This window comes from Lampetra fluviatilis, chromosome 8 (genome assembly GCF_964198595.1).
Source record: "Lampetra fluviatilis chromosome 8, kcLamFluv1.1, whole genome shotgun sequence".
Classification (NCBI taxonomy): domain Eukaryota; kingdom Metazoa; phylum Chordata; class Hyperoartia; order Petromyzontiformes; family Petromyzontidae; genus Lampetra; species Lampetra fluviatilis.
In genome coordinates this window covers 16,308,444-16,332,087 of record NC_136282.1, presented here as the reverse complement: position 1 = coordinate 16,332,087, position 23,644 = coordinate 16,308,444, and the positions used below count along the sequence as shown (strand labels likewise).

The 23,644-nt window shown below is 49.7% G+C and overlaps 1 protein-coding gene across 1 annotated transcript; it reads left to right on the top strand.

The window, feature by feature from the left end:
• Nucleotides 1-1,492: 1,492 nt before the first annotated feature.
• Nucleotides 1,493-22,797, top strand: LOC144933968 (bridge-like lipid transfer protein family member 3B). The gene is made up of 20 exons (XM_078859349.1): nucleotides 1,493-1,786; nucleotides 4,682-4,844; nucleotides 5,610-5,648; nucleotides 6,497-6,588; nucleotides 7,363-7,552; nucleotides 8,619-8,759; nucleotides 8,949-9,119; nucleotides 9,918-10,104; nucleotides 10,895-10,981; nucleotides 11,853-12,035; nucleotides 12,455-12,579; nucleotides 13,309-13,450; nucleotides 14,046-14,236; nucleotides 14,619-15,898; nucleotides 17,188-17,339; nucleotides 17,864-18,003; nucleotides 18,582-18,732; nucleotides 19,130-19,440; nucleotides 20,964-21,072; nucleotides 21,857-22,797. The coding sequence occupies exons 1-20, from the start codon at nucleotides 1,743-1,745 to the stop codon at nucleotides 22,219-22,221; spliced, it is 4,263 nt and encodes a 1,420-aa protein (XP_078715475.1). The 5' UTR covers nucleotides 1,493-1,742; the 3' UTR covers nucleotides 22,222-22,797.
• The last annotated feature ends 847 nt before the right edge of the window (nucleotides 22,798-23,644 follow it).

The window sequence follows — 23,644 nt, the reverse complement described above, 5'->3', positions numbered from 1 at the left end:
TTTGTGCTGGGCCATGTCACTGTGCCATGTGACTGGCCAGTAGGAGTTTCTGGCAGCTCGCGGTTACCAACTCGGACATACGAAGGATTAGGAAAAGCACTGCTGCTGAACTCGCAGTTGGAATGGGACCGAATTGAAGCGTTGCCTTTATACAGAATTGTGGGATACGGTCAGGCAGGTCTCGTATCGACTGCAGCAGCTGCAAGATCTGGTGAAAAGAAAGTGTTCACGAAGTGGTGACGCCAATGGCTGTGGCCGTGAGATCCTGATCTATGCACCACGAAGATGTCCCAACATGTCGCTGGCTGTCCACCTGTCGAGCTCCACTCAACTCCAGTAGACAACTTTTCCCGTGTTCGTCGTGTCAGATATGAATGAAATTCGGGACTAATCAAGGGCTCTACTTTGCATTGAGGGGGGAGAGGCATATGGCTAATTGGAGGTGCACCGAGGGCGGCAATCGTCTACCACCTGCGAAATGTTCATTTGGTCGCCGTCCGTCATGGACCAGTTTCCAACTTATTTTGACCTGGGGACCACTGTCAACACTCGACATCATTTTTTGGACCAGCTTAGACCGATGGCATTCTTCTAAATTTAAAACTTTCCTAAAACGGCTGTAAAATGTGAAGAATTGCAAGCGATTAACCTGCATTTGACTCTCATTAGTAAGATTGTGAGTTGTGCGTTGGGTTAATCTGGGGTTTTGTGCAAAAAATTGGAGCTCCAGCAATTGTTGCATGGACCACTAGACCACAGGTGGGGCATCTGAGGTTTTTCATTTGTGAAATTGTAAATGAGTTGCGTTTCTTGATGTATATTTAATTTTAGACACATTTTTCGCTGCGTGTCTACGTTTCCGTGTCTTGTGTCTCCTTGTCTTGTGTCGCCATGTCTGTCTCTTTATGTCCAGATGTGTGCCCTGATGTGACTGGAGAATTCGGGACACTTCATGCAAAAATGTCAAATATGTGGACAAAGGGGTCTGCAATTATGCATCCCTACTCTGTCTCACGTTGTCTCTGTACTGGTCTTAATGTCCCTCTGCCCGGCTCTGGATCCCTGTCTGTGCCTTACGTCTGCTCATGTGTGCGTCTGTACCTGTGGCCCACTGCCTTTGTCCATGTGTCTGTAACCCTGTCTGTGACTGTCTCCATGTCCCGCTGTCTGGCTCTGTTTTCCTGTTTCATTGTGTATCTCAGGTTCTTCCTGTCATGTGTCTCCATGTCCCTCTACGTGTCTCCGTCTCCCTTTTATCCCGTGTCTATTTGTACCCCTTGTCTCTGCACACCTCTTGCGTTTGTCGGTGACAATTGGCCCCCCGTATTGTATTGCCTGACTGAGGGGCGCTCTCCCCCCCCCCCCCCGTTGGTTCCCCCTTTTCCTCCACCACCTCCCCCCCCCTCAAATTGGGGGATTCCCCCCAAATCCCCCCTCCCCCGAGCTCCCCTAGCCCCTCCCCTCCAACGGGATGTGTACCGGATGCCCCGGAAGTGGTGGCGGGGGATTGTGGGTATCGCGCGTGTCTGTTGGGGTCGCGCCGCCTCGGCCACACGAGACGACCGCGGGTGGCGGTGCAGCTCCCTCCGTGCCGCTGCTGCTGCTACTGCCGCCGCTGCTGCTGATCGTGGGTTTGGGGGGGAGGCGAGGCGAGCCGCTGCTGGAGCCGCGAGCCGCACGGGGATGGCGCTGGGAGGAGAGGCGCGTCGCGTCTCGCAGTGACACCGACGACTCCGCGCACAATGGCGGCGCTCATTAAGAAGCAGATTCTGAAACATCTGTCCAGGTGAGACGCGAGACGCGGGTCCAGGTGAGACGCGGGTCCAGGTGAGACCGGGTCCCGAGACGCTGGTCCGGGACAGTGTGTGGTCCTGAGATTCATACCTAGAGATACGGGCGCTGAGACTCGTGTGAGCGTGTGGTCCAGAGACTCTGTCCAGGTGAGACACGGACCCAGGTTTTGACACCTGTGCAGGTGCACATACACGTGTAGTATACTGCCTCGCTCCAGAGCCCTCTTGCATTATGCACACCTAGGGTGCCTTGTCTGTATTTGTACCATTAACTATTAAGTGTATGGGCGGTGCAGACGTAAATAACCAGGTTTCTATGAGGTAACCAGGTCCCCGTCGAAAATGAGCATTTCCAGTGGGGTTTACATGTGCCAAAATAAAATACCCAAATAGTTTTATTATATAAAAAGTGTTCCACAGCAATTAAGGGGAAAATTAAACGGTATGACCGAAGTGTAGTATGATCACGTCTGTGTTATTGTCACACTCTAAACTACGGTGCGGAATTTAGTTATTTTAATCATGAAAGTGAGGTATATTACGTGTTATTATATAGTCTCCGCATTATTTGTTTTATAACTGCATACTATTTAACATTACTGTTACAGTATTGAATGCGTTTTTAAACACGTACTGTATTCTTTGGTTCTTTCGGTAAAGTCACGTAGATAAAAAAAACATGTAAAAATAAAATAATAAAAGTGAGCGTACTGGCAGTCTATAATGTAGGCTTATTCTGGTTCTTTGAGTAATACAAATAAAATAAGAAATAAACACAAAAACCACGACGTTTCGATCGCAACACAAGCGGTCTACTCAGGGGGCAATGTCAACAATATGCGACACAGTCTGTCGCCAAACACATCCACAGAGCGGGTTGTGGTCACCTTGGCTTTAGGTGTTAAGGTCGGCTCTGTCTACGGACTCTGGACGGAATCTGTTGAGCAGGGCCCATGACCGGCACCGCAGATCGAAGCCAGGAAGGTGATTGGTGGGGTCAGCGATGAGGACCACCGATGAGTTCCACTTTGGTGCACACAGGGTGTCTCTATGGCGAGCGGGTGGCTGGTGGGGGGTCGAACATGTCCAGATGTAAAGCAAGACTTGTATTGGGACAAATCTTCACCATATTGGCCGTTGTTTCCTCACAATGAATGTGAGGGGGAGATGTAATCGAGAATACAATCTGTGTGTTCAATGTAACCAGTTTCGGACTTTCTGTTCCATAAGCGTATTTGGTACCATTAAACTCATATCTTTAATATAATGTTTTTCTCAGTGTTATGCCTAAGGGAAATGCGGAAGATGTTGTAGTTGATAGGATACAGGGCTACTTTTGGCACGCTTCTTCAGTCTCTGCTTGTGCTGCACAGCCCTGGCGTCTGTGCCGTGGACCTTCAGGCGTTACTTGTGATTGCCATGTCAGTATTTCAACAATGTGGTCACCTCGGCTACGTAAAGGGTGCGACCCTGGTACCACTGTATACGATTGTGGTGCTGTAAAACTGGCGTTGTCTGGCCAAGGGTTAAGGAGGAGGGGCAGGGCTCTGCAACATGGGATGATGTCTCTTGTTTGATAGTGCAGGCTTTGCCATGGTACGGCGATACACCGCAAACCGACGCAGTTGCACTTCACAGGGCCCCCCTTACAAGTCCCATCTTGAAGTGCCACTCCCCTTTGGAGCTGAGCGCCATGACTATAAATAACCTGGATGCAATTCCTCATTAACGGCCACCAGGAAATGGCTACTGTCAGTCCATCACTGTGAGTGGTGCTCACCCCTTATTGAGACGAGGAATGGTAATCCACGCTGCAGCCCCACTAGCCTGCTCACCTGCTCGTGTTTTCTGCTGCTGGATTGGCCAGGTGTTAGATGATGGGGTGCGAGCGATAGGAGTTGTGTTTGAGACTTTGGCATTTCCATCAGGTCCGTCACTCGGCACGGCCCACAAGTCTCGCACTTACTTCTAATCCTGTCGCGTGACCTTGTTTAAAAGTGAAAAGTCAAAGTGATGTCCTGCTCAAACGAGCATTGAGGTGGTGGACATTCTCTCTTTACAGCTCTGAGCCAGTAGTGTAAGTTTCACATTGCTATGGTAGGGTTGAGTCTGTCCATACTACTACTGCTGAATATCCATAGCGGTACCTATTTTATTCACCCTGGAAGGTTGATGGGCTGGGTCAACACCCAAACAAGATTTGAACTTGCAACCTTCTGATTGCGAGCTGTTTGTTCTACTGCTGTACTGCTGAGCCACCTGGCTCGATTGTTTATAGGGAGAGAATAACAGTCAATGATTAACAAACGCTAAACAGGATGAGTAGTGATATGATCTACTTTTGTCCATTGTGTTCTGCACTGGCTCTCACCCCTTGTGTATAAGAGGAAAAGCTGCAATGCCCGTCGGTTAATTGTAATGCATTTTGTGCCAATACATTTTTATTTAGGAAGGGAGGATTTTCATATTTGTTGTGCCAAGTGAAAGTCTTACATCTTGATGACTACTGATAATACCATTGGTGCTTTGAGTGGCAAATTTGTGCCAGAAATGTGCCACGTGTATAAGCAAAAATAAAATTGGCTTCACTTGATTTGACCATTGCTCTAGAATGGTCATGAATATATTTGGAGTATCATCATTCATGTAATGAAGGTATTGTGACAGTCGTTGGGAAATTCATCAAACCTTAGTTAACAGCTCTTGTCCTCCAGATAGACTTGACCACCTTCACCATATGATAGTAGAATTTCTACCCCTGGCTTAGGGCTTTAAAGAACAGATGAGCACTGCCTTAAAGAGCAGGAAATAACTTTGACTAGTGACACTATTTACAGTCATCAATTATTTGACCGTGTGTTCTTGGCGTTCGTGTGGGATTTGGGAAGGTTTGCCAAAAACCTGTCGCCAGACAAGATCAATGTGAGCACGCTCAAGGGCGAGGGTCACCTCAGCAACCTGGAGCTCGATGAGTCGGTGATACAGGACGTTCTGGACCTGCCCACGTGGCTGGCAATCACACGCGTCTTCTGCAACCGTGCCGCTGTGCGGGTAAAGTTTACATGCACACACGAGACAACGATCACTCGTGTAGTCTATGCAAGCTTGATCTAGCAACACAAAGGTGTGCATTGGATTGAAAAACACCTCTTCCAGACCACCAGTGCAAAATAATAGTGATAGTGCAAATCTAGATTGCAAGTGCTGTTTGCGAGCACTTATGAAGGCCGGCACTGCACCTATGAGGGGGTGGCATGGTTAGCAGCAAGCCCTGCCGTGTTTATCTCCCCAATGCTGATATTTGCACACTGGCCAAGGTACTCATTTAAGTCGAGTTGACCAAGGGGAGGGTCCCGACCGGTTAAGATATGCGCCACTGATGATGGCCGTGATAAGGATTCAAACTCATATTGTCGGGTTCGTAGCACAGTGTGCTATTACACTATTCTTGTGCAGAATGCACACAAGCACACACACTAGCAGAACCTCACACACTGTTGAAGTTTCAATTGGTTTCCATTTTTCTGATTTTACAATCAACATGTTGTGAAAGTGACGGGAGTCAAATCTAATGACTTTTGCGACAAGAATGGGATGCATATTTACGCGCGATTCCTGCATTAGTTTATGTTTAATGCTTGGTAAATTGTTTATTGACATTTTTGCAACTTAGATGGTTTATTTAGCAACTTTTTGGGGGTACGTTTACTAACTTTACACGTTAAGGAGTCGATGATGCTGTCGCTACACATGCAACAGGCACTCTCTGATACCAACGGATCTGCAACATGTGCTGACCGTGCCTGTTTTTTGCAGATCCAATGGACAAAGCTGAAGACGCATCCAATTTCTCTGGTAAATTATTTATCATCTGTGAACTGCGCTTTGTAATGGATGTATAGTCAATTCAACTAAGTCGCAGACGTACTCTTTGGAGGCAACACATTTATTGATACCAACACAAAGGGGTAACTGCCCCTTTACCAGATAACAACCTATGGTGGTTGACCACCAGGCTAACTACGCTGATTACACTGGGAGTAGCTACAACGGACTGGATCCCGGCTTGGGTCTCTTCTCGGATGTAGAACGTAGATTTTCAGGATAACAACAGCATCGCTGAACCCTGGTCCCTCTGGGAACCCGGTTTATATCCTTACTGGTCGTGGCTGGCTCTGCTCTTGGCCACGACCACCTTCTCAAACCCTCTAGCAGAATATATCGCACGCCGTGCCTCGCTAGAGCCGGCATTACCCAGTGACATCCATGATGTCACTACAGATGTGTCAGATGGTTAGTCATGACTCGAAACACCAAGCAACGCTTATTATTTCTCTGCTTGTTTACTCAGGAAAGCCTCACTGAGTCTCAAGATAATTTTTAAGGAGGGTCCTGCCAAGTTTTCGCAGTAGGGGGGCGATGTTGCTGCTGCGTGTAATCCCAATTGTGTAAATTGCAGGTACTTTTTCAGCATTGTATGTTTTTTAGTTATGGGCGGCATTAAGAGAAATATGAAAAAAACCCATGCAGAACAGGGGGACAGCATACAAACTATAAATAGAAATGTGCCCAAGTGGAATTTTGAAATCAGGTACCTTCTTAATGTGAGACACAAGTGTTACTACTGCGACACACCACCCTGTCGCCCAAACCACGCTGCTGTGTTTACAACAATTAAAACTACGCTGCTCTTTTTCTCACAGTTTCTCGACAAAGTCGAGGTGGAGATGATGACGTGCGAGGAGCCAAGGCGGCCAAACGGGCCCTCGCCCATCGCCACCATCTCAGGGCAAAGGTGAGTTATAGTGCTGGCTAGCCTGTCGTGTGTGACTGCTTTTGATTATAATTTAGAGCATTATTACTCTACTTGTTTACCCAGGAAAGCCTTGGAGTCTCAAGACCCTTTTCCAGGAGGGTTCCACCAAGTCTTTACAATAGGGGGGTGATGTTGCCACTGTGTTTAATCACAATTGAGTAATTTGTAAGTACATTTTCAGCATTGGGATATTTGGCCAATACCAATTACATTGTGTGCGTTTTTAGCAATGCGAAGAAACCAGTAAACCGAATTCGAATCTTATCCTTGAGGAATCTGATGAGCTATGAAGCTGTTGCAGAACAGGGGGAAAACATACAAACTTCATACATTAAGGTTGGCAATTGGATCCAGACCCTTCTTGTCATGAGGCCCGATTGTGACCACTGCGACGCCCTGCCTCCTCCCGCAATGGTTGGGCATAATGTCTTGCACTTCCTGGCACTTGTTGATAAGCGCATCTTGAATTTACTACACGTGATTAAGTACAGAGCTTTTCTCATGCACTCGGATGGATGGCAGAACACCGCTTCCTTCTGTGCAATTAGTTGTATTTGTTTTATTTGTTAAATTTGAGAAGCTTTTCCAGCTCACCCTGAATTATGGATTGTCTGGCTTTGAGAGTTTATAATGTACCATTAATCAGCTGGTAATTAATTCAATGTGCCAGGCATGAGTATCTGATGAATGTGCTGCGCAGTAGGTGCTGGTTCGTAAAAGTGTTTGCTGGGGTGTGTGCATGCGTATCTGCAGTGAGTACGGGTTTGCAGAGAAGGTGGTTGAGGGCATGTCCCTGTCGGTGAGCTCCATCGTGGTCCACGTCCGAGCCCAGGCCTTCAACGCCTCATTCCAGCTGTCGCAGCTCCGCGTCTACAGTGTGAACCCCAACTGGGAGGGCAGTGACCTGCGCTTCACACGCATTCTTGACCCCAACCGCGGACAGGTGATGACCTTTGAGCCTTCTAGCCTAGTGTGATTAATTGAGAAAAAAAGTGCCGGGAGAATATTTTCGTCTATTAGATGACTCAGGGCCCTTTAGAAAATTGCAACCACCTCAATATTTTGCTTATGCGTATGCTGTAAGATAGCTCCACAATTTATATGGTGGGTGAGGCTGTACATTGCAGTGTTCTTGAAGATTATCATTGTTTCAAATTGCGGTGATGGTTGAGTGGCAGTCATCTCCATATCAGGTCTGGAGGCGGTGATGGAATTCCACAAATGTAACTCCACCGCTCAAGTAACTGTTGTCCTGGCATTGCTGAATGGTCAATGGTTATTGCTGTGTTTCACTGACCAACAAGTTGTATTCCATTGTTTCTGGCTGTGAGACTTACACCTTTAAATGCCAAAACGCGACACTTTTTTTTACTGATTGGCCGTGTCGAGTAGTGGAGGGCTGCGACACATTTATAAATAACGCGATCTGACCCAAAAACCTTTATTATGAAAAAGCTTCATGTTCGCCATAAAATGCATTTCTTGATGCCCCAGTGACTTCTAATGGCCCCCTTATTCTTTTATCAAGAGCTAGCAGTGCAAACGGTGGTTCCGTGTCCCACAGGAGAGTGAATTGAATAACTAATACATCACATTCATTCGAAGCATTAGAGCCGCTATTCTCAACCTGTGTCGCGTGCAAATCTTGGGGAGCACGAAAACTATTTAGGGAAGGCGAAGGCTGCGGCATGAACACTGTGCGGGAGAAGTTTTAAACATGTATGAGGAACGCGTTGGCTAGAGGTGTGAAACTGTGATTGGTGTATCGTGGGAGTGTAACCTTCATTGTGTTTTTGAGACTGGGGGTGGTGGAGGTGGCAGGGATCGGTGGTTTGGTTTGGGGGGCTGCCAAACGAAAAAGGTTGAGAACCACTGGATTAGAGGCTTTGAATGAACGTGTAATGTTATTTATAACATCTCCCCATTAAATTAGGAGGGTCTCCAAAATGGATTGGCGTGTATTGTGAATGAATGGCTCGAGTAAACGGTACGCATTGCGGATCGTGCAGGTGCTGACATTTAAGGAGGCCGAGTGGCAGACGTTGCGGATCGAGGTTGACGCCATCCACTCGGAGGAGCAAGAGGCTGCTGCCACGCCGCTGCGACTCATCACCAACCAAGCGCGCCTGCGCATCGTGCTCAAGCGCACCGTAAGCGACGCTCAGCCGATCCCCTCCGTGGCCCATGCACGCCTACAGTAGCTCGTGTAGAGTGCACTCAGCCCATGCAGTTCGCCTGTCGATGACCTGTGTCTTCTCTCTTTGCTCTTCGGATGCCTTGTGTCTTTCCTCTCTCTTTGCATTGTGGGTGACCTGTGGCTTTCCTCTCTCTTTCTGCAGTTGACAGATTGCAATGTGATCTCCTCCAAGCTGACTCTACTGCTGGATGACCTGCTGTGGGTGCTCACCGACTCGCAGCTCAAGGCCGTGGTTAAGTACGCTCAGTCGCTCGCAGAAAGCATCGAGAAGTCTACGCAGCAGCAGAAGAGCCTCGCTTCTCATCGTGTTCAGGTAATGTGCAGCGCTGAATGCATTTAACGAGTCAAAGTTTTAAGAATACATTAAAATGGCGCTTTGCTGTACTTCTGGGTTGTTTGGCACGATGTCTGAGCTTTCGCTCCAGGCACTGGGAGCTTCTCATCTCAGTTTCTGAGCAAGCTCCCAGCATGTGGACAAAAACATCTGCCATTGTGCCGAACAACACACGGCACAACCGTGAACACCTACAGAGTACATGTTTAAATGCTTTAATTCAGTAAAGGTGCCGTTTGAAAACATTTCTGAATGCACAAAGGACCTGGTGCGTAAAACAACGTGAGGTGAAAATATCTTAACGTCATTTAAAGCGGTCGGAAGTTAAGATGACATTTTTTAAAACACGTCATCCTAAAGTGTTGTCTGGCTCAAGATGTAAGTATAAATAATAGATTATGTTTTTTTTAATGCATCCAGTCGCATTGAGTGCCTGTGGTGTTGTGTGTGTACACATGGTGTAGTGATTAGTTGAGTGGTGGTGCAGTGCTAAGTGCACTTCGCAAGAAACCTGGCAACCTCTGGTAATTTCCAGGCCAGGGCTGACATCTATGACAATTATCTCAGCCATTTCTGGGCCTGCTCAATGTCTGCTCAGCCTTTAAATGTGTACCTGGTGCCGTGTCTAAGCATCGGTACCGGGGAGCCAAAGGCAGCTGGGCGTTGTACTGGTCACCCAACCCCCTCGTGTGCCGTGCTCACGAACAGCACTTGCCCCAAAATCCTGTTAAAAGCTACACGTGGGATATTTGTCTTTGTAAACACGTGTGCGTACAGACGCCAGCAAACCTGTCGCCCGGCAGTCAGTCAAACACCCAGGTGTCGGAGCAGCCTGACCCCAAAGGATACAAGGAGGCGATCAGCTGTTTCTTCGAGCGCCACGACGTCAAAGAGCCGTCGTATCACTCGGTCATCAAGCGACTTGACCTGCACCTGTGTGACGACAACTGTACGGTCAACCAAGGTGGGGCGGCCGTCGTGTGCGGCCCCTGTGCTGTGCACGCCCACATTGCACCTATGCTAAGAGCAAGATTCCCCATTCACTCGCCTTTCACTGGAGTACACACTTCATCACAATTCAGCACAGTTTGTAATTAAGCTGTGACTTTCATCATTGTCGGACATTGTCTATCCACTGCTGGATGAAGGGCTCCCAGCGCCGTCGCCATCCCACAAGGTCCAGTGCTGCTACCTTCCATCCCACTTGTGCATGAACTGATAATCAAGGCTGCTTTAACTTTAGAATATTAAATAATTAAAATGTACACGTCATTATTTTGTTTAATAGTGTATAATTGCCATGTTTTTTGCATGATTAAATCATTTTGCCGAGGTGGCTCAGCGGTAGAACAAGCTGCTCCCAATCGGAATGTTCAAATTAAAATCCTGGTTGGGTACCACTTTGTGTGGAAGTCAACGGTAGTTATCTTATGTACAGGCTAGCAACCTCAATAGGATTGTGGAATTCCCCCCACTGGCTCAGGGTTGTAAACAGGAGATGAGCCGGAAACTCTGACTTCATTTTAGAAATGGTTTCCTCCCAAAGCTAAGACACACAATGTGTTGGCCAAACACCCAAATTCTGAAGTGACCTACAAATGACTCAATTTGGATTACACACAACAGCAGCATTGCCCCGCCTGCAAAAACTTGGCAGGACCCTCCTGAAAGTTATTCTTGAGACTGGGGATTTTCTGGATGGAAAAGCGTCGTAGTAATAATAATTGTTGTACTGTGCATTGCTGTGTGTGAAGAGCCAACCAAGCGCCGGGTTCCCGGTGGGGCCATGCAGCTGACGATCCACCGCCTCACCCTGGACTACTACCCCTACCACAGGGCCGGTGAGCGTGCCTAGCGACAAGTTTCCCGCAGTCGGTTCGGTGCGGGTATTATGGTTGCGGTTACACGATAATACTGTGACGTGCCGTACGGTGAAAGGTGCCACGATAATCACCTCGTCCGCTTTGTCGAATATCGCGGTGTTGTGATTATCGCATTTGGCACTGTCGCTGTTCTTATAAGTCATCGTAGTAGTGGTCATTTAATTATTGTGTAGGTGACAGCTTTGCGATATGAGCATTCTGGATTGTGCAATGATGATAAGACTTTTGGCAGGCTTCTGTTGATTGCACTGTAGTTGAAGAACTTCAGTTATTTATCTGAACTGGATCATACAGAAAAGTTAATTTGAGTGGGAATGAGAACTACTTTTACAATGTTATAGGATATGGATATTGCGATAGTATGTATATCATGACATTAATATATATATACACATGTCACCGCTGTGCTGTCATGGTCCAGCGGTAATGCAGTTGTCACTTGTTGCAGAGGTTTGTGGTTGGATTCTGGTAGGCAGCCCTGGCTAATGCTGCAGGTGTATTAACCGTAAAATACATTGCCGTCTATTCTTCAGTGGACGTTAAAGACCCTGTGACATTAGTTGAAGAAGACTAAGCAATTGTGTGCCGGCTTTATGGTTCTACTTTAACAAATTTTACATGTTACCCACAAATTACTTGATTGAGAAACAGATCAATTGTCACCCCCTCCTGTGAAAACTTAGCAGGACCCTCCTGAAAAAGACTCCTGAGACCCGGTGAAAGCTTTCTGCCTAAGCAAGCAGAATACAATAGAAATATATTTATCAATGTGTCGTGAAAAGTGATGTGGCAACCGGAGCGGGTATAACTGCGGGTATGTGGCCTGCAGGTCAGCCGTGCGAACACTGGGAGCACTACAACGAGTCTACAGAAGCGCGCATGAAGTGGGCGTCGGGTCTGCTGGAGGAATTCAGGAGTCAAGTGGCACAGCTGAAGGTCGCAGCTGGAGACGCGGGCACCATGCCCCCGAAACTCTGCACCACTAGGTCCCTGTCTGACTTCTCCATCTCAAGTGAGACCCCAACAATGCTACCCTGATCCCTAACCCGAACACCGCCCTACATCCACGGTGATGTAACAGGGGTTGTAGGGTTACCTTGATGAATTGTCCCCAAAGCCCTGGGCGGCAGAGTGGCGCAGTGCTAACGCTTGTGCTATTGATGCCCAGGGCCGTAATATGTGCTCACTTGTGGTAACCGCAACAACTGCAGGATCTGGCAGAGGGCAGGAAAGTTTGGCCGCGAGCAGTGGTGGCATCGGTGGCTTTGGCCACGATGACACCTTTATCCTGATACTCGGCTTATCGAGCTTGGCACGTGAACTATGCAACTTGTTGTCTATGTTGGATCCCCGCCACAGCAAGACGTGGGTTCCGGACATATTTGCTGATGAGTGCGTTTCTGTGTTGGTATTGACCGGGCAATGGCACAGATGACTACAAAGCGGAGGGAGTGAGCAGAGGCATGGGCGCTTCAGCTTCCGCAGCGCAGCCGTCAAACACCAAGCTCCTGTCAAGCTGCCTCGTGCTGCGGGTGGAGGATATCGACGTGTATCAGGTATTCCCCACGCTCCGGTAGAATAAGGAAGGCAGAATACCAGACAATACAAACGAGACGATACAAACTCGGCAAAAAAATATAAATTGCTGAATCAAATCGTGACTTGAAATCATGACAATTCATCGAGTCCCCCAGCAAGTGAATGGTTGCGTACTTACTGCGCAGCCAACGCTTACACCGTTGGCCAGGGTGCACTGCGTTCCCACACGTGCAATCTCCTCCTGTGTAGATCTGACACCATGTAACGTGTCCCGCTCACAAACAGCAGGAAGGCACGACTCCCATCATGCGTGCGTGTCCTGACTATGGGCCATATTATCGTCGAGTCCATCAACTCAAAAGTTGACGGTGTGGCCATCCCAGCAGGCCTAAACAATAATAGTGCCACACGTTCATCTCCATTGAGTTGGTGGATGAGACACGGCTGAGAGCACCATACCTGCAAGGTGGTGGTCACATGACGTGCACGCAAGGCACGATGGGAGTAGGGCCCTCCTGCTGTTTGTGAATAGTACCCCTGTGCGCGCTATTTAAATTTGTTCCCAGTTGGCACACGTTCTGCTGCGCTGGTTTTTCTCATCTTTCATGGAAAGAATTGGATTTGAAGATCCTGCCTGTTGTGTGCATTGTTGCCAGTGTAGTGTGTGTACACAAGCCCTCTCACCCTTGTGGTATTTGATGAATGTTTGTGTTTCAAACAATAGTTCTTGACGTGTGTATTTGCAGGTATCCACAGCTGACATGAGACAGGGCACCCCTCAAAAGCTGCTCTCCTGTAATAAAAAGGCACTGTTTCTGCCACCCGAGATGTCAGCCATCCACATGGAATTTACCGACTACTACTTCCCGGAGGAGAGGCAGTTTCCCAGTAAGCTTTTGCCTTTGCCTGTTCACCACTACGTCGCTCTTGCTCAGCTCTGCATGGCACTGGTGTACTGGTTAGAAAGTGATGCGTTTGTGCAACTTGTTCTTACACTGTAAAGAAGACAACTTGGCACACCTTTACACGAAATATTGTGCTGTGTTAATGTACATTTTCGTATGTGCTTGTACATTGTATGCAACATTCATGATTGGCCATGGTCAATCCACTGCAGGATGAAGGCCTCTCCAAACTGATGCCGCCTCTTCCGTTCCTGCGATGTAACAATCCACCCAGCACCTGTACAGAAATGGATTTTGTCGGTCCGTCCCCTAGCTGGACATACTATTGGACACGATTCCTTCCTTAGCTGGCACTCCGTTATTATTCTTCACCACTGCCCATCATCCCTCCTAGCATGTGACCTCCAAACCCATTTTGACTACAGTGTGCATGATCTCGTTAACCTACATTATATTGTCTAATCCATGTGTTCCTCTTTTTGTCTCTGTGAAATTCCAAGCATGCATATCTCTCCACGCTTTGTTTGCACACTTCTAAATGTTTTTTCCCGTACTCAAGCCTATGCAACTGTTTTCAGTCCCCAGTTCCAACCTATACGTGCAGCTGAACGCCCTGCAGTTCACCATGGATGCACGCAGCATCCTGTGGATGAACCGCTTCATGCTGGACGTCAACCAGAGCCTGGAGCACTTCAAGGCCCTGCAGGGTGCGGAAGAGGTGCACCCTGCGGAGCACATCGACATCCGTGTGGATGGCCTCATGCTCAAGGTGATCCCAACACGACCCCGAATGACGGTGCCACTTATGCGGCAGGGTGGCACGGTGGCGCCGCTTGTGCCTCAGCAGGAAGGGGCCGGGGCGCTGGGTTCGATTCCAGACTCGAGCACCTTTCTGTGTAGAGTTATTTTTATTTTCTCCTGTCCTGAATGGGTTTCCTCGGGTTTCCGGTTTCCGCCCATAGCTAAAAAACACACAAACATCCCAATGCTGAAAAATTTCCTGCAAATGACTCAGTTGAAATGACATAGCAGCAATATTGCTCGCTTATTGCTCGCCACTGCAGAAACTTGGCGGCACCCTCCTGAGAGAGTCTTGAGACTCGGTGAGGCTTTCCTGGGTAATGCATCTTCTTTCCTGTGTCGTCGTTTAGGTTGTCTTTCCAGCGGAAAAGGTTGTAGAGCAGCCCGGGCGACCGCACGCAATCTCCCTTCAGATCTCCGACATGGTCACTACCAATGTACGCCACGGCCTCAATTGCCAGCGCTCCGATCTCAAACATATCCTCACGCGATTCCAAGAGTCGAACTTTTACCACGGCGACTTCACTAGCTTTCCCAAATCGGCGGAAAGCGTGCACAGCGTGAGTCCCATGTTTTGGCGCCATGCAGAAGGGATGGACACCAAGCTGTACCGCATCGAGCGGGACGACGTGGCAGCAGACCTAACCCGCGACGCACTCAAGACCCACGCGTCCGGCGACGTGTGGGCCATGCACCTGTCGCAGTTCTGGGTGGACTACGAGGGGCGAGGACGCCCGCTGGGATGCGTCGACTCTTTCCCCGTCACCCTGTGGCTCTGCCGGCCCCTTCTGAACTCTTGCGACGCCACGAAAAGCGCTGGAGTGTCCGCCGGAGGGCAGGTCACCGCCGCCGCCCGAGAGCGCGGTGCGACGGAGCGACCGCGAAGACGCCCGGAGGAGGATGGGAGCTCTCCGGAGTCGGGGGGGGGATCCAGCCCGGGCACGGAAGAGGGCGCCGGCACGTTCCCACAGGCGGATCTTCACGTGTTGATGTACAGCCCGGCGCACGTCAGCGCCCAAATCAGCCATCTGCAGTACGTGTTCTTGCTGCGCCTTCAGCAGGCCTTGCTATGCCTGCAGGAGCAGGTGCGAGAAGACCACCAGAGCATGACGGGGGTGCCGCCACAGCACGGGAGCGTGAGTCTCGCCGTGCTGGTGCCCAGCGCGGAGGTGGCACTGCTTCTGTTGCCTGCCCCGGAACCGGCGCCCAGCAGCAAGGGCCACACCTCTGAGAGCACCAGCTTGTCAGGGTCCGACATCTCGCCGGGAACCGGTGGCTTCAGAAGCCGGGGAAAGAGTGACGCCGATTCCGGTGCCAGTGGCGATAGGGCAGGAGACCGCACGTTCTGCGATGCGCCGGACCTCTTGTGCTCCCCGACACCCGAAGAGGTTGACGGGGGTATGTCGAGCGAGACGGACCCTCTCCATGCCCACAATAGCACCAGCGTGCACCTGGCCAGCAACAGCCCGTCGTTTGGTCAGAGTGTGGAGGAGCTGGCCACCTCGCAGCGCCTGCAGACCGACATTGTGAACGCCTTAACCATCACCAAGGACAAAACCAAGGACGCCTTCATCATCACCAAGGTGGCGCTGAATTCCACCATGCAGAAGATTGGCCTCTCCACAAGCCGGTAAGATATCATTGTTCACTGAACACGTAGGTTTTCGCAGACAATCCTGTGATTCATAATTGATTATTGGATTAGGCCGCATGATTTTCTGGCCACAATCCGTGTCACCCTAACAACCCTGGAATGATTTCCCGGATCTTGTCCTGATGTGTCGCTTAGTTCAAATGTTTTTTTTGAGAATTGTTCTTCAGTTTACCGATGGGCTGAAATGACGTTAGATGCTTGTACATGTGGGAGAGTCTTAATGACACAAATTTGATCGGATCATTACGTGGCCTAACCCAAAGAACAATTATGATTCATGATATAATTGTGTTTGCTTTTTCCTGCTCAGCCACATGCACAACAACAACTGCTGCCATTCGTCACTTGAGACATGACCACTGCACTTGTGCCAGGATCGATGCCACATGCACACATACACACACTCAAATCTTAACGACCTCCATTGACCTTGCATTCCTTCAATCCGCTGACCCAGAATCTATTTGAATGCAACCGTTGCTGTAATAATTAACTCGAGTCCACAGGCCCGTCAGTGTTGCCCTTGTGGTTTTGTTTTTGTTAATACGTTAACCTTCCCCATCGTAAATGCCCTTTGCCCATTGAAGAGTTTACTTGCAGTCAATTTATATTGGTGTGTGTTTATTCTCGTGATGTTGTTCGTTCTGGTGTACGTCTTTAATTACCTTATGGCTCATTACATCTAAACAGTCACCTTTAAATACGTAATTTGCTTTGTGTTATCTCTCCATTTTATTTGTATGGCCATCATGACCCAGTTGGCCTTGTAAAGTATCCCATGTAGGCCCAACTTCTTACCTGGTAAAATAAACTCTGACACTGTCAGTGCATGTAATTGGCAAATGCTTACTTGGAATCAAAGTAGTTTATTTGAAATTATATGAGATTAAAGGGTAATTTTTACAACCAATAGTTTTTTTTAGGCTGTGCTGTCATACGTGCTGATGTACATGGCATGTGTGCGCAGGGAGTGGGGGTGCAGTGGTGAGCACACTACTATGATCTCGACGACTCAAATTCGATTCCCACTCATGGCCAACACCAGTGACAATTATCTGAACTGGTCCTGGGCCTCCCCTAGGTCGACTCAGCCTCGAATTAGCACCTGGTGCAATGTGTAAAACATCGCGACTAGGAAGACAAAGGCGGCCAGGTGTGGTGTTGGCCACCCACCATCTCCTCTTGTGCCGTGCCGGCCTTCATAGATGCTCGCTCAGAGGAATTGCCCCAGCAATCTGTTAAGGGCTATCTTTGTCTGTGCACAGAGAAAGCACAGGCAGACAACACATGGAGCCGAGCATGTCCATGAGCAAGCTAAGCGGAGAGTGTGGCGAGGGCATGGAGGAGGACTCCATCTCGGTGGACAGCGATGGCTCGGACAACTTCATCGTCTTACACATGGACACCCCTGCACGAGGTGGTGGAGGCTTTCCTCTATGGCCTTCGGCTGAGTCCTTGTCTCCTGGGCTCATACACTCCTCCCTCTTCCGCTTTGCGTTCTGTTTATAACTCTTTCCCACACTCATTTACCCGAGAAAGCCTCACTGAGTCTCATAACTCTTCGGGAGAGTCCTGCCAAGTTTTTTTCAGTTGGTGGCGGTGTTGCTAAGTGAAAATCACAATTGAGTAATTTGCAAGTAGCTCTTCAGAATTGGGATGTTTGGCTAATAACAGTTAGATTGTGTCTTTTTTTAGCTATCGGAGGAAACCGCAGAACCGATGGGAAACCCATGTAGAGCAGGGGAAGAACGTACCCATTCCACACACAAATGTGCCCGAATCAGGAATTGAACCAAGGCTCCGTCTTGTTGTGCGGCACGAGTGTTACCACTGCGCCACCCTGCCACCCAGCGTTTCGTCCCCTCTCACCCTTTCACCAGGCTACGCCGACTCGGGAGACACAAACATTGAGAGAGATTTCCTTGTATGCGGCGGTTGCAGATAAAATGTTGGGCGGATTGACCGATGGGGGGGGGCACCTCCAGAGCCCAGCAGAGAGCGCCGACGGAGCCCTGGGACGACCGTCCCCGGAGCCCAGCAGCTCCACTTCGTGGAACGAAGGCGACCCCGTCAGAGACCTGGTAACGAGCTGCCCCTTCCCTTTACAACCCTCGTGGCCACTCGCACGGACGGTTGCGAGTTCAAATCCCAGTTAGGGGTTGACTCGGCCCTTCGTCCTGTGGGTACGATAACACGAGTACCAATTCGTGGGGAAGTGAACGATGATTGTCCTCTGGGTAGACACGCCCCCACCATGGCAACGTGGAGTTACCACCACTGGCTTCGTGCTGTGAATGGCAGATGAGCACAACATCATTCCCTTTGTAGCAATAAATTACTAACTTGTTTACATTCAAGTTTCATTTGTTTAACCATGTGGGACCTTCGATTTCTCACCTCCGATTAGCACGATTGGTTGCATACGGTGCAAAAGAAGTTCTACATACAGACCCAAGAGACCAGGACTGTCTCGTTTGCAAAAGTGGTCTGCATCACGACAAAGCTAAATGTTAAATCGCAATGTAATGCAATCGCCACAGATACCTGCACGCCTCCTTACGCACCTACGGTTGCATGCACGAAGCGGCCCCTGCCCAACACGCGGTCGTACGCACCCTCACTGGTGGGCGCTCCCCATGCCCTGTGCCTGGCACCGCAGGCCTCGGTGATGCTGCTGCACGTGCAAGCGTTGGAGTGCAGCGTGGACGCGTTGGAGGGCCGCTCTACTGTCGCTCTGCAGCTCCGCGGCGTCCGCTGCGAACAGCTGGGCAACGTCAGCGCCAAACAGTACCTGAGCGCCCGCAGTGCCAGTGAGTGTGTGTGGCGGGGAGTGTGGTGGTGGCCGTTACATCAATTTTGTGGATGGACAGATTCGTGAAGGAGGCTTGTTGTGTGCTTTAGATATTCTGTTATAAATGGCAACGCAACCAGGGCCCTGGCCCACACTCCTACAGCTGTGGCCATGAGCTGGGATGATTAAACTCCATTCATCGAGGTCGGCAGGCGGCTCAGATGTCGGGAGCGCTGAGCCGGCACCACTGAGGACCTGGGTTCGAATCCAGGTGGCCTGCTGGGGATAGTCAAGTAATTAACCAGAAAAATTGGTAGATAAATCGATTTCTCAATTGGATGGCCCGGCTCGACTGTGGATGACATTTGTTACCGTGCACGCTTTCATTGACTCCTGCTGCTGCGGTGTTCGTTCAGGCTCGGGGGCACGGAGCGCGTCGGGAGGCACGCGGGGACCCGGGGAGCCCCCTCAGATCACGCTGCGCCTGGAGAGCCGGCTCGCTGACGACAGCGAGGCCCTCTCGCTCTCCGCGATGTCTCCGGCCACCGGCCCCCGCAACCTCCCCGTCCCCGTGCGAGACCTCCTGCAGTGCCACGTGCGGGCCGTGTCTGCGTCTCTGTCCACGTCCTATCTCTCCAATTTGGGCTACTTCGTGGAGGATGAGCTCATCCCAACCGAGGTCCTGCCGCTGGTGCTGAGCGTCTGTGACTGCAGCATCACCATCAGGGTCAGCGCATGATGATTTTTATTATTATTTCTGTCGGTGAAATGGCCAAGTGGTAGCATGTTCGCTGCTCGTTAAATATCCCATGACATTCGAAAAAGAGAAGGCTGTGTGTGCCGGAAGTCATGGTCCAGATTGTTTTATTTTGAAACATTACACCACTAATTGTTTCATTTGAATAACAAAGACAACATTGTTTTTACTCTAATTCCTGTTTGGCTGATCTCTGTCATCATGAGGTCCCCTAAGAGAGAAAAGGAAACTCCAGCTGGACACTGGAATGGTTGAAATGCGATGTCAGGCGCTTTGAGATACTGGGCATTGAAGTTTGAGTTTTTAGCTTGTTTTATTTAACCAGATTGCAACTCTCATCTCAATTATTCCAATGTCCAGCTGGAGTTTCCTCTTCTTTCTTAGGGGACCCCCTGATGATGACAGCTCCCCCTGTGAGGTGCAAGGCACTGCAGCACATGGACGTGCGGTCAGGGGAGGCAGGGGAGGCAGGGGAGGCAGAGCCTCACCTGCCATACTCCAATGAAAATAGCTGTTACGAAAAGTAAAAAAATTATCAAATCAAATAAATATTAAGATTTTTCCACCGATCTGTATTATAAATGTCATTTCTGTACGATTCCAAAAAATGTTATCGTCAAAATCGCCAAATTTGTGGAGCTCCGCAGCAAATACAGGAAGAGACGAGAGGTGAGGCAGCGATACGCTCAACCTCCCCTCTGATTGCGCAACCCCTCGGTAACTGGATGTAGCGCGGGCAATAAGCGCGTGCCGGTTGCCATCTCAGTATGTCACCAATGTAATGTTTGTAGACCCCTTCATTTCATGTCCCCACCTTCCATACTCCAGGTAACTTATTTCACGTACGTGTATACAGATATTTAGGCTCGCTGGTCTCGTCATGAAACTGCAATGAAAAAGCACCAGGGTAGGCAGCTATCACATCTGCCTCACTGAGGGGGATGTGTCTGACACGCCCCCTCAGTGAGGCCACGCCCCCCTCCGTGAGGCCCCGCCCCCCTTGGTGTGTGAATCTGCCTCCCCAGCCATTGACCTCACCACACGTCACTGCTGCAGCACCAACCTGCAAGCGGCCATTCGTCTATTAGTGCGGGAGATGTTTACGTTTCAAGATTATTTTGTTTACTCAAGTAGAAACTCGAGAGAGCCAGGAGTGTCTCATTTGCAAGAGTGACCAGAATGACAAAATGAATCACTTGAAAACTAGTAGAACAATCAAGCAAATGGAAATCGGTGCAAAATCAACTAAATTAAATTAGAGCATAAACAACCGTGAACACAGTGCAGATACCTAATCAATATTTAACAATATATATTCCCAGTAATATAATTTGGCTCAGACAATTACATTTTTAAGCAACATTGAAATTAAACCACGGAAACATTAAGTTATACTTGCGGTGATAATTGCAATTGTACATAAAGAGACGAGGGCCTTGTCAAATATCCACACTCCCAAAACGAGTGAAGATCCCTCTCGTTGTCTTTTCCAGGATGACGGCCCATCTATGAACGTGGCCTCCCCAGGCCCCGTGCCCGTGAACGTTGCCATCTCGCACGTGTCCATCCAACGCGGCCCCGACGGTGTCTTCTGCATCTCGGGTACCGGCGTCTGTGCACGCGGACCTCGCTGTCACGCACCGCACACCGCCACCGCTATCGTCATCACAGTCACTTTGACCGCTTTGTTATACAAATGACCGGTCAGGTGGTTAAGCGTTCGGGCGAGTTGCTCGCAATCTAAAGCTTGCGAGTTCAAATCCTGATTGGGGGGGGGGGGGGGGTTTACTCAGTCCATCATCACGCAGGGGTTGTTCAAATAAGTACCGCATTATGGGGAGATCGACGGTGATTCTATAGACTCGTACCCTTCGTAGGAATGTGGAACTCCTGCCACTGAAGTGAGGCTGTACGCAGGGAATGAGCGCCGCCTCAACGTTGGTTTCATCACAAATGACTGGTTGGACTCGCACTGCTGTTATCACCACAGCTGCTTTCAACTGTATCGTTACAAATGACTCGATTTGGGCCTCACAGCAAGTAGGGACTTGGGTTCGTTTCCCAAATTAAGTGCTTTTCAGTGTGTAGCTTGTACGTTCTCCCCCTGTTCTGTGTAGGAGTACCTCTGGGTTTTCTGAATTCCTCCCGTAGCTTAAAAAAGACATACAATGTAACTGGTGTTGGCCAAACAGCCTATTGCTGCTGAACGATTACTTGCAATTTACTCAATCGGGATCACACACAGGAGCAACATCGCCCCCTGCTGCAAAAAACTTGATAGGACCATCTTGAAAAAGAGACTTGAGACTGTTGGATAAACAATAATTGCATCCTATCTGTTGTGACGACTGCATGTTCCCTACTGCTGTGTGTGTATGTGCTACAGGGGGGCCAGGAGAGGGGCCCAGCAGTAGTCACGCCTGCCTGCTCTGCACGGCCTCAGACCAGAGCCTTGGGGGCCACGTTGGCGCTCAAGGTGCCGCCGCCCGTCGATTGAAGGAAGGAAGGGGGAACGGAAAGACGGATCGCGACGGCGAGACGGAGTCTGGGCAGGGGAGGCCAGATGAGACTCGCGAGGCGGCGGGGCGTCGGGGCCATTCCGCCGGGGATGAAGACGACGAGGCGGAAAATCTGAAGCGGCGGCTCGCGGCCACCAACTTGGCGTTGGCGGAAGCGAAGGCCGAGGTGGAGTCGCTGCGACACGAGCTCTGTCGCTTACGGAGAGAGTCCCTGGGGAGACCGTGTTCATGAGGGCGCGCGAGGGCTCGTGCACCGGGGCGCGTGCGTGTGTAATGTGAATGTACAGAATGCACGGCGGGTATGAACTGAGCGTTTAATTCAAGGCTACTTCAGGGGCTGTACTGCATACACACAAAGAGGACGTCGACACGTTGGAAACGTTGCGTAGCCAACACTGTGCGGCTGGGTAGAGCATTCTCGGTAGAATTGCTTTGTTTGACATAAACATAAGCGCACATTCACCTCATTGTTCCCTAGGTATATGCGGCGGTGGCACTAGAGCCCCAAGCACAATGTGTGTGTGCGTGCGTGCGTGTCGCCATCTCTCATTGCTTAGCACTTGTTGCATAGCTACATGCAGGATGGGGGGGGGTATACGTGAGGTGGCCCAATGTGCAATACACAGCGGCGTGGCGAGCAGTTGTCGTACCTCCGAGGTGGATTCAAAACATAAAGCACCTGCCATTGCAATTTTTTTCCCCAGCACTGCAGGTTAATATTTTTTAATGTTTTATTGTAATTGAAGGTCTCTAACGCGCAGTAAATTAAGGTGCAAAGATGTTGCGATAGTGAATAGAAAATAAAATTGAAGCAGAACGTTTGCACGCCGTGTTAAGTTCGGGGTGTCCGCGCCACCTTGGGCAGTGCACTGCACGAGCATCCAAATTGGCGTAGAGGCGCATTCAGTGAAAGCGTATTTGGCTCTATTTGTAACTTTTACAAATTCAAAGTGGTTTCCTGCTCGAAAGTATTGAGGCCGTGCTCATCTCTTGCTTACGGTCCCCTCGCTTCGTGGCGGAAACTCCGCATTCCTGTGGCAGCGGTGAGTCTCCACCACTGGTAGGTGTTTAACATCACTTTTTTCCCCACGATCACACGACGGTACCCTTCAGTCATCAAGAGCTACCACGGCAACCTTGCTATCACATTTTGTGATATAGATATTGAATGCTTCGATAGAATACTTGTTAGCATTTGCCACTGTGGGTGGTACCGCGGAGCCATTTTCCTGGCCAATGTCTCTGGGACTTTTTCGCTGCGTCTCTGCTGAGCTTTCCACTCTCCACTGATGCCTCTTGAACGCACAGTGGCGACACACGCACGGAGACAGACTCACGGAGGGCAGGGAGACGCGTTTAATGATGCAGCGAGACAGCGAGACACGAGAAGACAGCGGCAAGACACGCAGAGACAGAGCCAGACAATGCGGTCACACAGCAAGGGGGACTTGAGGCCAATTCGGACATTCACGACCCTAACCATAAACTCGCCCTGACGCAGTGGCCCCTAAAACGAGAACCCTGACATTGGGGACACGTGTGTCCCTATGTTCACTAACAGGACACACGTCTACGTGTTCACCAGCCCAGGAAAGTTGTCTCATCAGCCCAGAGCACATCTGCCTAGATGTTTCCCTTAAAGGACACCTTTGAAC